Below are 17,895 nucleotides of genomic sequence, written 5' to 3' on the forward strand. Positions count from 1 at the left end.
AATTCATACGATGCAAATAACCAGATGTAACATATAATTTCGCATTTTGCTTTGCTTGTTTCGCGCATATTTGTATTAATTCGTTAATAAATTAAACTAATTATTAATTATATCAATGTAGCCAAATATAAAGGTATAGTGAATTAATCTTTACTCTTGTAGTCTCATGCAATACCTTGCAAACCACTGACCACGTGAGAATTGAGATATATAAAATTAGGGATGTTAAACTGTTAACAAGTCAAATTCGAGCTAGAGTGTTTTTGTGAGCTTGAGCTTAAGTTGATTTTGAGGAGTCCGAGCTCGAGCCAAACTCATTTTTTTTAATTAATATTTAAAAAAATATTATATTATAATAAAGTATTACAAATTAATTAACGAATTGTAGTTTATTGTTTATATTTTTTATATGTTTTTTTTAAAATATTTATAATAAAAATAAAAGATGGCGAGAGGATGAACAAATATGAAAAAATCTCAAGCTTGAGCTCAAGCTCAAGTTTGAACTTTTGTTGAACCAAATGCAGACTTTAGGGGTTAAGGGTGTTTATGTAATTCCCCAAAACCCCCCACCTTGAGTGTTAAAGTCGCATTTCATTTAGTGTAAATAACGAAAATCCCCTGAACTTAGACTAAATAATGAAAAATACTCCTACCTATCCATAATAACTAAAACCCCCCTCTGATTAATTGTTGATTGATTTTTTTAACAGAAAAGATGTACAATCTATTATACCTTATGTTAAATATGTGAGAAATAAAAGAAAATTGCTGAAATTGTGTAATGTCTATATTCCTGGAATAAAAAAAAATTCCTGAAAAGTCACACTGTAGGGGTTGGTGTACGACGGAAACAAACCTAAGGGGGTTTTTGGAATTACGAATATGTGGGGTATTTTCTGTTATTTAGCCCAAGTTCAGGGGTTTTTGTAATGGATAAATTACAAACACCCCCTGAGGTATGATCAAATTACAAAAACACCCCTCTTGTTTGGATAATTACAACCAACCCCTCAACTCCTCAAATTTAGTGGAATCTTCGAGATTATATGGAATATTATCACTTTTGTACCCGTTTTATCCTATTCGAACTCTACATTATGAAGCAAGATGATCATAATATGTGTTTTTTAGCTTGTAATATCAGTTTGTGGTGCATCGGAAACTGTATCTTTACACAAAATGAGTACAAACTAGAGCACATTCCATAGAATCTAGATGATTATGTTGAATTTGGCACCATAAGGGTGGAGGTGTAAGAAAAAATCATAGCTGAGGGGGATAGATGTAATTATACAAACAAGAGGGGTGTTTTTTTAATTTGACCATACCTCAGGGGGGTGTTTGTAATTTACCCTTTCATTTATTAGTTTGTTTCCTTCTCACCCAAATGAATCCCCAAAACCCCGGCTTAAAACCCTAATTTAACACTCAAATTAACCCAAATTCTTTACAAATCCTTGAAAATTCTCAAAACTCCTGCTCTACAATCATCATCGTGTTTAAAACTCCACTACATTGCAGCGTTTCCGCTCCACAGATTACTCCGTTTCAACTGATTTCGAGCTGCAAGCTCAGTGCAAGGTGTGTATTTATTTAAATAAATTTATCTGAATTATGTTTTTGTATTCTCTCTTTGTAATATCTGATTACACAGTGTTGAAGTAAAAATAAATTTGTTTCTGTTCATTGGATGCTGTTGTTGTACATAGGCCATAGCCCACCGTTCATGTTCAAAAAAATATGTAAGTTGCTTTTTATTTTTTTGACGAATGAATTTCATTCTTTGGAATTAGAGATAAATTTTCCGACCGATTGTACTATTTTTTTTTTTTTCAATTACATGTTGAAATTAATTTCAGTCTTGTGATCGTTTCCGTTTTTTTGCGCTTCGTATTTGCAGTTACATTAAGTGATCTGAACAGGATTACGAGCTGCTGAGTACCCGACCTGAGGCACTATCACCGCCACGTCATCGATGATTACCGAGCTACGAAGAAACTCCAACATCCTTCTATGTAAACTCCTTCACTCTACTCGAAAAACAATCTCCCCTCCTCACTCCAATTGTCATATACGAACTTATGTCGAGGTGTACATGAAACGGAAAAAAGATCCATACTTCGACTCTATCGATTCCATTCATAAGTCCCTCGAACTGAAGCCCGTCATTGCTCTCAAAAACTTCTTCATATCGTCCTCCTCTTCTCCGCACGATAATTATTCTATTCCAATCTCGTCCGTCTCCAAAAAAGGACCGGAATTCGGCTTAAGCATCAGAGTTTTACGGTTCTTGAGGAACTACCCTTCCTTCTTCGAGGAGTTCGAGGGCCCACTTTACAATTTACCCTGGTTTAGACTGACCCAAAAAGCGGTCGAGCTCGATAAAGAGGAAAGATTGGTCTCCGAACAATTTAGAGACGATATAGTCACTAGGTTAAAGAAGTTTATATTGATGAGTGGCACAAGAAAGATGCTTCCTTTGAAGATAATCAAGGGCTTTCGTTGGTATCTAGGCTTGCCCGATGAGTTTTTCAAGGACCCGTTGGATTATGTTAAAGGATGCGGGCGTTTCGAAATTGTGGATATAGAAGATGGGTTGAAAGGGTTGTCTGTTTTCGAAGAGTCTAATAATGGAAATAAACGTAAAATATTTTCAACTATACAGAAGAATGCGATGAATAGTGGAGTATATAGTGGGGGTGAAAACGAGGCGATTGCGTTTCCTCTGTTTCCGTCTAAGGGGCTGAGATTAAAGCAGAAGATAAAAGATTGGCTGGTTGAATTTCAAAAGCTTCCTTATATGTCCCCTTATGAAGATTCCTCGTGTTTGAATCCAGACAGTGATGTATCGGAGAAACGGTTAGTGGGTTTGCTGCACGAGGTGTTGTCGCTGTTTGTGGAGCATGCTTCTGAGAGAAAGTCCTTTATTTGTCTGAAAAAATACTTGGGTTTGCCTCAAAAGGTTCACAAATGTTTTGAGAGGCACCCTCATATTTTTTATCTGTCGATGAAGAATAATACGTGTACGGCTATTTTGAAAGAAGCGTACTGCGATGAGGTGGCTGTTGAGCCGCATCCGCTGTCGAATGTGAGGAAGAAGTATATTGATCTGATGAAGGAATCGGTTGTTATTTTGAGGAGTAAGAGGGGGAGTAATAGTAGGGCTATTAATCAAGAAAATGCCGACTCGAACGATTTGGGTGGTGTAAATGATCGAACGTTTCAACTTGAAGCTAATGTGCCAATCGATCAAGATTGATATTATCGATCTCGTAATCGATCCGTTTGAAGTTGTGGAAAGTTGATATTTTTGCCTAGTACGAACGAGCTTGCTGTTGTTGGATTTCACTATCGTATCTCGTGCTTCTAATCACGATTCATTCTAATATCAACTGTAAATGTACGTTACATATTTTCACGTATACTGGTAATTGGTAAAGCCATGTTTTTTTTTCGTGATTTTTTTTCACGTGTTTTATGTTATGCAGTTTTCATGGGGTTGGTGTCTCTTGAAAGATGTCTCGGACGAGACAACAAAAAAAATGGTCGGGTGAAGTCGAACAAACAGGTCACCTTCTTAACTATGTCTACTGCACTTAGGTCTAAATATGTATTTATTCAAGTTTGGTGTTAGAAAAAATGTTATTCACTTGTAAATATGCTTTCAAGATACCTGAATTAAAATCTTAGAAAGAAAATTGGCCTTATAAATGATCTTGCATCACACGGGCACAGACAAATACAGATACAGACATGTGGAAAATACTAGTGTCCATTTGTTTTCAATTGGGTAAATTACGTCCACCCCTCTGGTAAGATCAAATTACGAAAACCCCCCTCATGTTTGAGTAATTATAAACACCCCTCAACTATGAATCTTCTTAACGTGTCCACCCTTATGGTGTCAAATTCATCAGAATCTTTTGGATTCCGTGGAATGTTCTCTAGTTTGTACTCGTTTTGTGCATTAATGCACCATGATCTGATATTTAGAAGCTAAAAGACACATCTTATAATTATCTTGTTTCAAAACGTGGAACTCGAATGGGGTAAAACGGGTACAAATTGGAGAATATTCTACATAGTTTGGAAGATTACACTAAATTTGACACCGCAAGAATGAATATGTAAAAAGATTTATAGTTGAGGGGTGATTATAATTATCCGAACATAAGGGGTTTTTCGTAATTTGACCCTACCTCATGGGTGTCCGTAGTTTACCCTTTTCAATTTTATACCATACTCTTCAATTTTATAAATATTTAAAACTTTGACTTTCTTAAACATATTTTGTATTATTATTGTTTCTCCTTTAAATTTATCAAATATTAACAATCTTTTTATGTGGGAACTATTAAATAAACATATTTTATATATTAAATTACAAAAGTACCATAATTTAAACACAACAAAACCAAACCAAACGTGCTGAGCAGTCATTTGTTTTTTTTTTTTTTTCTTGTAAATCACAAATTGATCTTTCGGCCGACCAAATGGAGATGGGGCTTATTACTAGCTTTAAGACATGCAGGCACGAAACAATATACTCACCTGCATATTTTGACTTAGCAACTCTGCCTACTTGGATATATATATATATATATATATATATATATATATATATATATATATATATATATATATATATATATATATATATATATATATATATATATATATATATATATGGTGGATTTACTTTAATTCTATTTTTGTTGTGATACGGTTTATTCTAATCTACACCGAATATATCATATCATAATCAATCGTTGACGAAAAAAAGAACAAACATTCGTATCGGCGTGTGACGTGTATAGTTACGACTTACGATATACTCGAAGTAGGTGAGAGACATAGATTTGACTGGCTGGAACCTTGGTTGACTATGATTTTGTCCATTTGTGTGTACACATTGCAATGTTGAGGTTTTGAATGAGTGTAAAAATCTCAACTTGAACATAAACTATATATATATGTAAGAGGAATCAATTTGATTTAGTTCTAATTCTTTCTATACAAGCTTATTCCGTGTCCGAACCCCGGAGACTCTCTCACCTTCCGGGACAAAAAATCGGTATAAAAAAATGGACCCCGATTCAGCTTTCACCGTTCTCATTGTTATACGGTAGATTACTCGTTTTCGTAACCTATTTTGATCTATAAATACAATTAATACAAAAAAAGAAAAAAAAAAGCTATCTACAAACTATAGCATGTAGGCACCATCATCGGACAAGGCCTTCTTTCATGGCCCGATGAGCAACGGTCGTCTAGGCCCGAACCCAAACTGTACAATGTGGGCCTTGCTAGGGGCAAAAGTGGAAATGTTTTTTTACCGGTCTTTTCAAACGTCGTCTCTGAAGATTCTGAATACGAAATCACGGAAACGCTTGGAGTACTGTCTGGGGTCCACAGAAGATATTGACGTCGAATCGTATTGGAAGGACTTGATTGTATGTTCGAGCTTCTTTCCGATGTCGTATTCTTGTAGTATGTCTATTATTCCGAATACTAGGATGACGTCATAGTACTCCCCCGTTGGCTCCCCTATTAGCTGAGCCTCTCCACCGTTCTTTCTCATGGTTAGTTCGGCTCGTGCGGGCATGTTTGAACCTAGTTTGATCGAAGCCAACCTGAAAAAAAAATTAGATTGACTTAAGTGGTGTTCGCAAAAAGCAATGGTGGTTGTGACTAAAATTTGAAAAACATGTTTATTTTTAAAAGTTGAAGGTGTTTGCAGATGTCGAATAAACTATAAACAGTCAACTTTATAAGTTGACATGTTTGCAAAACAAAAACTGCATTTGCAAACATCCAAAAACAAATTATGAGCCAAAATAAGCTCATAAAATTTTTCAAACACAACCTTAGTAGCAATTTCGAGTTATAATAAAGCACGAGTTTTGTAACAACTTCACCATTAAATATAAGCAACTCATTACCGATTACTATCGAAGTGAAGACTCAAATCTGTGGTGGAGAGTCGAGGAGGTACTCCTTCACTAGTTTGGTCTCCGTTCCCTACACAAGTTTTCATCACAAACTTTCTCATGTAAGATACGGAAAAAAATCAACGAAAAAAAAAATATGAAGAAAAAATTAATGTACGATTAGGTCATCCACCTCTAGATAAACTGGTTTCAGCGATTAGTGGTTCCCCAGATCGCGATACTTCTCTGAAGTGAATGCCAACCAAAAGACTGTAATCCATAATCCTCTCTTGCTCGAGAAATTCACAATCTCGATCCACTTGCCTGCGGAATTAAAACATTTTACAAATTACCCCTCAAAATATACATACAAGGACAATTATATACAATGGCGGAGCGAACATAGGGCTTTACCTGCAAAACTCTTGAAACCAAGATTTGTGCGACCGGAAGATAAAATTCAAATCAAGATCCTTGAGTGTGGTTGCCGAATCAATCTCGGATTCGGGCCTCACGGTTAATCGACCGTGCGACGAGCCTTTCAAATCGAAGCGTCTGTGGATGGCATATTCCGTACAAAATAAATTGCCCATAATCACAAACCGAACCTGCTTATTAGTGTTGTAATAGTTTAGAGGCCTTGATTTTCTTACGATCAATATTCAAATCGATAATAGAATTATTTTTTTTTTCTTTTTTCGATTTTTTCGTACCTTCTTTTGTGCAGTACCGGTCATCTTCACGCAATGTAGGCCGAAAAATTTGGTTACGAGCGTGTTTTCAAAGGCCTGGACGTGGTTATAGTAAGCCGGAAGCATTCTTTTAAGCACCTGCTATCGAATAATGAAGTTTCTTATTAAAAAAAAATCGAAAAAGAAATGTATTTATATTGAATCTATCGAAAATGAAACTCACTTTGACTTCGGATTTCTTCATTGTTTTAATCATGTATTTATCGTCGTTGGTCAAGTAGAAGAAGCTTCCGCTTTTTCCGGGCGACGAGAGCTCGCGTAGGGCATCGTTTCCGCATATCGACATCATGTAATCTCCGGGATCCACCTTAAACAGCTTCCTAAGTGTCCTGAAAAATTAAAAAAACAAAAAAATTCTGAAAAATTAGTGACAAATCAAAATGTACATAAACTGAAATTAGTCAACAAATCAAAATGTACATAACCTGAAAACCAATGGGCAATAATCCTTCCACTTGAATTCACACGATTGATGAGGTGGCGTATGCTTCGATCCTAGCGGCGGAAATTTCGTCCATACTTTATCCCTCGGATCGAATGCCGCCGCTTTGAAATCGAGCGACGTAGCCGGAGCGGGTCTTCCTACCGAATGTCTGATTTTTCATCCAACAAATTATTTCGATCATAAACTCAAAAATAAAATCGTCCGAATCAAATAAAAAATTAGATTACCTTATTCCTAGCTGCAAATTGAGCATGAGTTCGTAATTCTTATGACCTCTCGATATAGTAAGTCCTTGTCGTTTCGCGGGCTTTATCTTCAAACGGGGCCGCCTATACCCTCGTAAAACATCCAACGACAATTGTTGTTCGCCCCCGTTTTCCACTTCTCTTTCGGTACTAGTACTAATCCCACCCCCTTCGTCGCTCGAATCCGACGATTCCGAACCAAAGCTGTGGGCCCCACCATTGCCAAGCCTCCTCAAAGTCGCCCTCCTCGCTCCGTAAACCTTCTCTTCGCAATCCCAATTCACCGCTTTCTCCGACGGAAAAATTGGAATCTTCTCGCCGGGGCTTATCCGACAATCACTCAAGTTCACCAAATACACTTCTTGCGGGTCCCACTCGAACCCGCCGCCGGTGTTCGAACTCGACGGGTAGTAGGTCCCGCTTTGCTCCGACGGGTCTTCGCTCCAGACACCCACGTAGCAACTCCCGTCGCCCCACCGGAAAGTCCCGTTACCTCTGGGGAACCCGTCCGCCCAGGAGCCCTCGTACTGGGTCCCGTTGGCCCACGCCATCGTTCCGGCACCACTCATGGCCCCCTGACGCCAGTACCCGTCGTACTGGTGCCCGGTGGCCGCCCAGTGGTACCGCCCCCTGCCGTGGGGGCGGCCCATCTTCCAACTCCCGTCGTAGAAGTCGCCGTTGTCGTACGTCCTGACACCTTTCCCATGGCGCGTGTTCCGGCGCCATTTACCGATGTAGGTGTCGTTGTGGGACCCGGTGTACGTGCCCTCGCCTTCCATGTAGTTGTTATTGAACTGGCCCTCGTAGGTGGCGCCGGAGGGCCAGCTGAACTTGCCCTTTCCGGTGGCTTTTCCGGCAAGCCAGTCGCCAACGTACATACATCCGTCCTCCCATAGGCACTTGCCGTGGCCGTGGGGGCGGGTGTGGGCCCACTGGCCCATGTAGATGTCGCCGTTGGGGAAGAGTTTTTCGACGTGGTAGGGTTCGCCGGCGGGGGTATTATTGTCATATTCGTCGTCCACGTGGGCTACAGACATTGATCCGAAGATGTATCTCTTTGGATGACTCGGTTTCTGTTTCGGTTTCGATTTCGTCGCCTCTGTTTTGTTGCTAAAATCTCTGCTCATATTCTTTTCAAAGACTCTATTTTTTTTTTGATATATATATATATATATATATATTTTTTTTTTTTATCGGGAGCTTTAAAAATTAGCCCAGATCCATGTTCCTTTGCACCATGGATATGAGCTCTAAGATAAGATTTGCGACCATTTTTTTTTCCAGACAGGATATAAGAAGGTGACCGTTGGATTGATGAAGAAAAAATACCCGCCAAAAAAATAAAAAGAAGAAGAAAACAAGAACCTTCTAGTCTTGATTTCTTGATTTGTTTGTTTGAATTTCTTGAAAGAAAATAGTTTGGCCTGTCTGTCTCTATACTGTTGATATATTTCCTGTCAAAACAAAAAGATATCTTCTTGTTTCTCTAACAGGGTTTTTCTTCTCTCTCTAAGAATTATTCTCTCCCTCTCTCTCTCTAAAAGAATTATTATTCTTTAATAAAAAATAGTGATTGGGTGGAAAAAGGAAAAAAGAGAGATCGGACAATACATAGTTCCTGGTTTCCAGAATTGGGTAAGAAATGAGGATGGTGGGAAAGACATGGTGGGTTGATGTGTTTGCACATTCTTGTGTACCCGCCACACACAACATTTATTTAATTGCTAATATATATATATATATATATATACACACACACACACACACACACACTTACCTTTATTTGTTATTTTACCATTTTCAAACTTTTGCTTCAATATTCCACCAACTTTTTTGTCCTTTTTTTTTATTCGGGTTTTTGTGTTTTCGGGTTTTTCAGGTTTTCGGGTTTTTGGGCGGTTGGGTTTTGGGTTTTCGGGGTTGGGTTTCAGGTTTTTTAGGTGCTGGGTTTTCGGGTTTTCGGGTTTTCGCAAAACATATATAAGGGGTAAATTACGGCTACCTCTGAGGTAATGTTGAATTACGAAAAAATTCCTCATATTTGGATAATTACAACCACCCCCAACTGTGAATCTTCTTACACGTCCACCATTGTAGTATTAAATTTAGTGGAATCTTATAGATTAAGTGAAAAGTCTCCCTTTGTACCTGTTTTATTCCCCATTCGAGCTCCACATTATGAGACAAGATGATCATAAAATGTGTCTCATGCCTTATAAATATTAGATTGTGGTGCAATCAAACTAGAGAACATTCCACGAAATCTATGTTGAATTTAACGCCATAAGAATGGTCGTATAAGACGACTCATAGTTGAAGGGGTGGTTATAATTACCCAAACAATTTTTTTTTATTTTTTTTTTATAATTTAACCTCACCTCACGGGGTGTCCGTAATTTACCCTTATACAGAAAATGATTTAGATAGTGTTGTTGTTTTTGTATTTATTTCTTTTTATAAATGAACCAACAAGTGCAACATCGCTCTCATATACTGTATAGCTTGCAAATTGCATTAGACAAACTATGTGGAACTGAACTCGAGTCGTTATAATTACCAACTAATTAGGTCACTCTTATCTCGTACGAGATGTTTGTTTGTTATATACTTTCATTTGTTTAATTTGTATAAATAAGTATTTATGTCTGCATAACCTATTCAATTTATCTCATTTTTCGCCATCCAATGCTTAATGTATTCCATTAAAAAAAATCCACACATATTTTGTGAGCACATAACCCTAATAACTAAGGAGCTCCAATGATATCACACACACACACACACACACACATATATATATATATATATATATATATATATATATATATATATATATATATATATATATATATATATATATATATATATATATTTATTGTTTTTATTAATTTTTCTAATATTCCTAACAAACATCTGGGCCACTGTCTCCTCCGAACTCTCAAAACATTCCTTCTACATTTATGACCAACTAAAGGTGCAATTATGTCCACTATCTTTTTGGATTGTTATTTTAAATTGTTTTCACTTTAAACCATTAATTTAAATTAATCCAATCTACTATTGATTAATTTCATCTGCACTAGCAATTTTAATGCCTTTCTTTTTTCTTTTCTATTTGTTTTTGTTACATCGTCTACATAGATAATGGCAGTGTTTGCAAAAACTTATTTAAAATCAAAAGTTAATAATTGTGAATTAAGTATCTATTAATTGTTTATTTTTAAGTTAGAGTTGTTTGCAAATATTCTGAAAAATAAACTAAAATAGAAAAAGAAAGTTTAGGGCTGTTGTAAAAAGAAAAGAAACTTAAAACAACTAAAATAGAAGTAAAAATAAAAGTTGATTTAACAAACATTTAAAAACAGATTATAAACAAAAAAGAAACTCATAAGCTATTTCTAAAAGTTTTTGCAAACACCACTTTTATCGAGTTGCTATTTCATAGTATGATTTTAATGATATATCTTAACCTCCTCGTATTATCCTCAATGTTATTTCTTATATAATTGATAATGTCACAAATTAAAAAAATGTTTTAAAAAGAAATCATGATAACTTAAAATATGAACAAATAATATAGAATTGTAATTCTTTTTGTGCAGTAGTATTAATAGCCCTCCTTAGACTTAAAGTTCTTGCTCCGATAGTGGTATAGAACAAACATAAAAAATAACAATTAATTTGAAACGTAGAATGTATGAGTGAAATAAATTATATTCCATTACAAATAATTATTACACAAAATAAAATAATCTAAATTTGAGAGAACATTATTAATCATAGTAATAATCGAAAAATTGAAAGAAAAAAAAAATAATTTGGTGTAAACGCGTCTAAAGAAGCTAATCGTGCTAGCCTTACCATTGACCTTGTGGAATTGATAAACCAATTTTTTTTTTTTTTAAAATACATAATTAAATAAATATTTAAATAAATAAAATAAACGAGGGACTTATTTAGGTTGGAATCTTGAATGAAAAGGTGACACTTGTTCTATAGGGAACACACTCACACTTACTACATAATTAATTAATTATGATATACGATTGTTTATAAAAAAGAAAAAATTGGCCAAAAAAAATCAAATCGATTGTGTTTTTAAATGGTAGATCGTGTCATGATTAGGACTCAAAAGAAATTAAATTCCTTAGTACTTAATTTGAAAGCGACTGTCAAAATTTTGTTCGAGGTTTATTTCTTAATATATTAAACTAAACATAGACATAAAATTCAATATTAAAATCAAATTATTTTTATCTAATTACTTAACAAATATACACAGTGGCCGGACCATCACCCTCCTCTCGGTATTTCTCAAATATCTATTATTTTATATAGATAAAAATAAAAAAAGATAATGTATAATAAATAGCACTAACGACCTCCTCTGGAATATTTTTAATATTTCGGTCCCCAAAACTTAAAATTCTGACTCGTGTTAGTTAACATACGTATGTAGATATTTACACATCTAGTAAACTTTAGAGAATATTAGTAATATAGAACAAATTAAACCCTTATAATATAATATACCTAAAAGTAATGCACCTAAATTTCACATAAAAACAAAGAGGACATGTGATTATATCTCTTTATTGAACCAAACAAAGCTTAAAAGTAGCATTGTTCTTTACTTTGGATTTGATTAGGACAATAATAGTGGTGACCCCACTTTAGTATGTTCCTAATTACATTTAATTTATTTAATATATTTGATCACTTTAGTTTTGATTTCCTTAGGTGGTAAGTAAGTATTAGTATCACTTTATTTAATTAATACAAGAAATGGCACTCCACGTGAAAGGTTTTAGCTTCCGGAAAAAAAGTGAACTGTAAGATAATTTTCTAGGGGTGTTCACTTGGTCGGTAAATTAACTGAAAAGAAAATTCGATACGTGTTAAATACCAAACAAATATTTTGGTTCATATTCGGCGTGGTGTACCGTATTGATGTTCAGTATATATATATATATATATATATATATATATATATATATATATATATATATATATATATATATATATATATATATATATATATATATATATATATATATATATATATATATATATATATATCGTACTGAATGCCGGAATATTTAATAAATATTTATTTTTCTTTTATTTTAAATTTTTTAACGTTGTAACAAACTATAAGCTACTTTTAGAATGATACATTTTTCAATTGTCTATGGATTAGCCTCTATTGGTAATCAATTTTTGTTATTAGTGCCAATTATCGAAATTTGAATGTCTAATTCAATAATTAATTTGTTTAAATATACTTTTACATTGTCTAAATTATTAAAATATAATCTCAATTTTACCAGTATCGAACTAATTTTTTTTAATTAATTTGTTGAAAAAAGTATCGAATCGAATCGTTCAGTATGGTAAACAATACAATTTTTTGAAGTACCAAAATTTCGGTTTACCAAAATTCCGGTACTGTATTATCAAATGAACACCCTTATAATTTTCCCTAACTAATTTCCAATTTCATAAATATGACGAAATTCATCTTAATTACTTTAGAAGCTCTTTTAGGTACAGCCCACAACCCTCATTACGATTATCCATTTGAATTAACGAATTTGGATGTGAGAATTTCAAATCCATTAAATTTATATGAATTTTATTTATGGGCAAAATACAGTTTTGGTCACTTATATTAGTATCGATTTCACATTTGGTCTCCCAAATTCACCAAAAAACACATTTAATTCCTTATGTTTCAAAAAATTCAACAATTCTAGTCATTTTCGTCAATTTTTCGTTAGTACTAACAGGATCAAGCGTGTGCCTATTACTTCATTAACTGACGGAGTAACGGTAAAAGAATCAAGCATGTATAGAACCAATTGGATGGGAACAAGTGGTGAAAATCTGATTGGAATTTCTCTAACATCTTTTGATTTTGGAATACCGTTTTCATTATGTAATTCGATATTAGGAAATATATATAAGATTTGCTTTTCGATCTGATTTTGGATTGCTTTCTTTAAAAAAATTACGCTTATAATATCGACATATTATTTTTTTGTAAGTAATAAATTGAACAAAATAAAATTCATTTTTTTTTTTCCTTTTTTTGCTTATATCAATTCCGGCCGGTAGGTTAGTAGTATGTAAAAAAAATTAATTCATTCAAATTTCTGAAATTCTGACTTTTTCGATTGTTCTGGAACATGAGTGAAATTAGTTTTTCCACTTTCGATTTGATTTTTCAGAAGCGTTTATTCCGATACGATAAGTCCGATTTCAATCCCAAATGGACTCTAAATTGAATGGACATCTCTATTTGGCATTATGCAAAATTGTACTAATTAATTCTTTCAATTTTCTATTCATTTTTTTAGATCACAAGAACATTAATAATTGCTAACAAGTCCCATTATTGTATGTCCCAATAAAACTCAATTTGTCACATTGTATTGTCTATTCAAATTGTTAGCTCTCTAAGAGACAATTGGTTGTGCTATTTATAACATAATAATTAATTGGAGATGTATTTAATGTGGATTGAGATGTGATACACAAAATTTGCCATTCACTCACTACACATCGTGGATGGGTGCTCTTCATTTGTTTTAGAGGTGAAAGTTTCAACAAAAATTTCAATTTCCGCCGGTTTCGATTTGAAAAGTTCCGCTTTTAGAACAACTGTTTTCATTTGATTTCCAAAATTCTCAATTTTGATATTTTCGACTTTTTTGGATTGGCATTTGAATCAGATATAAAATATTTGGAATTTTCGATTCCCGGTACGGTTTAATTTTCGAAGTTAGTCCAAAAATTCGGAATTTTTTTTCTTTAAAATATACACTAATAATGATAAATATATATACATATTTTATTTATATACACAGTTTAACTTTGTATATATCCACACAATTAAACCTCTATAAATTAATACAGTTGAGACCATCAAAATTCTATTAATTTAGCAAAATATTAACTTATCGATAAATGAATAATTCATTATTTATATTAATTAATAATTTATTAATTTATGAATTTTTGTCATTTTGAATTTCTTCATTTTTTTCTTAAATTTCTTGCGGTAGTTCAAATTCTCAACAATCATAGGATTCTAAAGATGTTTGTAATCTTAGGATGTTTGAACGACCGGATATTTAAGAAAAAAAATGAAGAAATTCAAAATGAAGAAAATAAAAGGTTTTGTTCAGAAAATTAAAAAAAATCTAAACAATTAGATGTTTTGGAGAAAAAAAATATAAATATCAAAATTTCCCAAGTAAAATTGACTGAAAATGGTAAAAAAATATATTAGAAAATGGCTCGAACAAACCCATATATATATATATATATATATATATATATATATATATATATATATATATATATATATATATATATATATATATATATATATATATATATATATATATATATATATATATATATATATATATATATATATATATATGCTTTAGCAGGGGTGTATTCGTCATATTCTGGAAAAATATAACGGTAGGGGGTTTTTGTATTTAATCCTTTCTTTTTATTTACTTTCTAAATTTCCTCTGTTAATTCTTTTTATTTTTCAAATATTCATTCTATAGAATGTCTTTACTCTTTACTCCATAACATACTTGGAAAACATGCATTTAGCTACTTAAGTACTTCAACTATTTTTTAGCATCTTCTGTGTGTTACTAATTACTAGATATATTTTAAATTTTAACATCTTTGGCGGAATACTCCATTTTATATCAATATATGTTAGCATCTTTGATGGAATATATTTTTCTTTAAAATGGGATCAACGAATGTTTAACAATTGTTGGACTGTTGTTTTAATTTTCAACTTCCAGAAATGGTGCAATTGACCCTATATATATGTTGGAAGGTAGTATCTCTAAATAATATTTAGTTCCGCTCTACAAAATTTTAATCTGTATGTAACATAACATATATAGAAACCATTAGCTCGAAATGATTATTAAGAAATCTCTTGAAGACATAACGATTTTTTTATAGAAAAATGCGTTACTCCAACTGACACCCACGTGTTTCTTGACGGACTCTCGTGAACTCAAAAGTTAGGCCTATTTCTTCTTGCTGGTATCATACTTCAAATTTGTCATGAAATATTTGTAAACAATAATTATTACTGTTGTTGAATTAAGTTATCATAAGTTTGATTTGGTTAGGCCTTTTTGCCCAACTCGAACATGCATGCTTTGATTATATCATTAAGAAACACCATTAATTTTGTATCTTCATGTTCAGGATACACCTAAAGGTGAGTTCCTAATATTTAACTACATAGATGCTAATTAGACTATTCGCTAAATCGCTATTCCAAACTCCTGATTTGCGGGTGTTTTCTATTATTATTTATGTTTGTCAATTTATTTTGCTCAATGCAAATGATGTTCAAAAAACTGCACCTGGTAGGTAGTTGATAGTTTTTGAACTTATATTATGTAATTGATGTTTAATACTCACTCTCCAACTGGGTATGCTTAGTTTTGAAGTGTGAATAACCTAAAATAATTTAGAACTAAAAATGATGCTCTATTTGCATTGCTGATGGAACATCTCAAGTTCTATTGATTGGGTTCACACCATGATTTAAATTTCTTGATCGATGTTAGGTTTCACTGTGTAAGCAATGTGTAATTACTTTGCTATAAAACTTACATGCTACCAACATCATTTATCTATGTCAGGTCCTCGTTTGTTCCTTTACAAGCCTGGTAACGTTTTTCAATGAAATGAGTCATGAACCTAATTAGACTATTTGCTAAATTGCTATTTCAAACTCATGATTTGCGGGCGTTTTCTATTATTATTTATATTTGTCAATTTATTTTGCTCAATGCAAATGATGTTCAAAAACTGCACCTGGTAGGTAGTTGATATTTTTTGAACTTATATTATGTAATTGATGTTTAATACTCACTCTCCAACAGGGTATGCTTAGTTTTGAAGTGTGAATAACCTAAAATAATCTAGAACTAAAAATGATGCTCATTTGCATTGCCGATGGAATATCTCAAGTTCTATTGATTGGGTTCACATCATGATTTAAATTTTCTTGATCGATGTTAGATTTTACTATGTAAGCAATGTGTAATTACTTTTCTATAAAATTTACATGCTACCAGCATCATCTATCTATGTTAGGTTCTCAGTTGTTACTTTACAAGCCTGGTAACGTTTTTAAGTGAAATGAGTCATGAACCTTATCTCAAATCTGTCACCGTCTTCACACTACGTAGTGTGTATGCTTGAGTGTCATTTAAACCTTTCTAAAAGCTACTAGAAGATGTTGTAAAGAAGACACATTACGAAAGCAAGAGCGATTATGTTCTCTTTTGTCTTGCAAGGATTCACACATGTCGTGTGGTTGGGCGATTATTCGATGAAAATTACTCGATGAATGAATAAAAAGGAAAATGAATAGATGAATAAAGCAATTATTCGATGAAAATTACGAATAACGTGAGGCGATTAAATATTAATAGATTGTTTGATTAAGTGGTACACATCATAAATTAGGCAAGTTTAACTATATGAACAATCAAAACTAGTATGTATACACATACTGCCATCATCCATATGATACAATCATAACTAATATGTTGTATATCTTGTACCTATAGAGACATTAATCGATTTACATAATATCGAGATTTGCATTACTCAAGAAATCACAACTGAAAGGAATTTGCTCATTATATGCTTTGAGTATAGGTGAAACAAATGATAAGTGATGAACTAAAATAAAAATCGCATTAACCAGAGGATGACAACAATTGAGATACATATAATACACACATCAAATTGAGAAGTGGTGAAATAAATTAGAAATCACATTAATCAGATGATGATAACCATTGAAATACATACATACAATACTCACAAAACACACATATCAAATTGAGAAGTGGTGAAATAAATTAGAAATCACATTAACCAGAGGATGATAAACATTGATACATACAATACACACAAAACACACACACACACACACACACACACATCAAATTGAGAAGTGATGAACTAAAATAGAAATCACATTAACCAGATGATGATAACCATTGAGATACATACAATACACACAACACACACACACACACACACATCAAATTGGAAACCAAAGATAGGCCGAAGTTTTTTATGTACCTCAATTAGGGCATGGTGTGCAAGTACTCAACATGACCGGAATCTTCGCCGGTTGGAATCGTGGGATCATACTTCACAACATTCCTGGAGTGATTTGGAATTTGATCAATCAATTCTTGGGCCGACGCTACCACTTCTTCATCAGTCATATACTTTGCCACTTGCCAATTTTCGATTTTATATTGATACGTGAGCAACAAGCCTGGTGCGTTTGCCCAACAACCATATGTATGTGTATATTATATTCATGTAGATGCTTGTTATAGATTCTAAGGTTGGGAAAAAGAAAAATTAGAATGAAAGAACGTACCGTAGTCGTCTTGACTACGACTTTTGACGCTCGTAAGCGATCTCCAACAAAA

General features: G+C 33.2%; 2 protein-coding genes across 5 annotated transcripts; one reads left to right on the forward strand and one right to left on the reverse strand.

The window, feature by feature from the left end:
* Window positions 1-1,360: 1,360 nt before the first annotated feature.
* Window positions 1,361-3,766, forward strand: WTF9 (Ubiquitin carboxyl-terminal hydrolase family protein). Of its 3 annotated transcripts, XM_088813987.1 has the most exons (4): window positions 1,361-1,584; window positions 1,713-1,745; window positions 1,904-3,403; window positions 3,492-3,766. In XM_088813987.1, the coding sequence occupies exon 3, from the start codon at window positions 1,979-1,981 to the stop codon at window positions 3,260-3,262; it is 1,284 nt and encodes a 427-aa protein (XP_088670113.1). In that variant the 5' UTR covers window positions 1,361-1,584; window positions 1,713-1,745; window positions 1,904-1,978; the 3' UTR covers window positions 3,263-3,403; window positions 3,492-3,766. The 3 variants fall into 3 exon arrangements, with proteins under 3 accessions (XP_088670113.1, XP_088670112.1, XP_088670114.1); XM_088813986.1 differs by lacking the exon at window positions 1,713-1,745; XM_088813988.1 differs by lacking the exon at window positions 1,713-1,745 and having other exon boundaries at window positions 1,926-3,403.
* Window positions 3,767-4,929: 1,163 nt separating this feature from the next.
* LOC105951780 (phosphatidylinositol 4-phosphate 5-kinase 6) lies at window positions 4,930-9,081 on the reverse strand. Of its 2 annotated transcripts, none has more exons than XM_012975233.2 (8): window positions 7,358-9,081; window positions 7,111-7,278; window positions 6,849-7,014; window positions 6,647-6,763; window positions 6,348-6,541; window positions 6,127-6,257; window positions 5,946-6,024; window positions 4,930-5,636 (listed from the first exon to the last, which is right to left on the reverse strand). In XM_012975233.2, the coding sequence occupies exons 1-8, from the start codon at window positions 8,500-8,502 to the stop codon at window positions 5,348-5,350; spliced, it is 2,289 nt and encodes a 762-aa protein (XP_012830687.1). In that variant the 5' UTR covers window positions 8,503-9,081; the 3' UTR covers window positions 4,930-5,347. The 2 variants fall into 2 exon arrangements, with proteins under 2 accessions (XP_012830687.1, XP_012830685.1); XM_012975231.2 differs by having other exon boundaries at window positions 6,647-6,766; window positions 7,358-9,062.
* Between the last annotated feature and the right edge of the window lie 8,814 nt (window positions 9,082-17,895).

Source organism: Erythranthe guttata, chromosome 14, assembly GCF_056151865.1.
Source record: "Erythranthe guttata isolate IM_541 chromosome 14, IM_541, whole genome shotgun sequence".
NCBI lineage: Eukaryota > Viridiplantae > Streptophyta > Magnoliopsida > Lamiales > Phrymaceae > Erythranthe > Erythranthe guttata.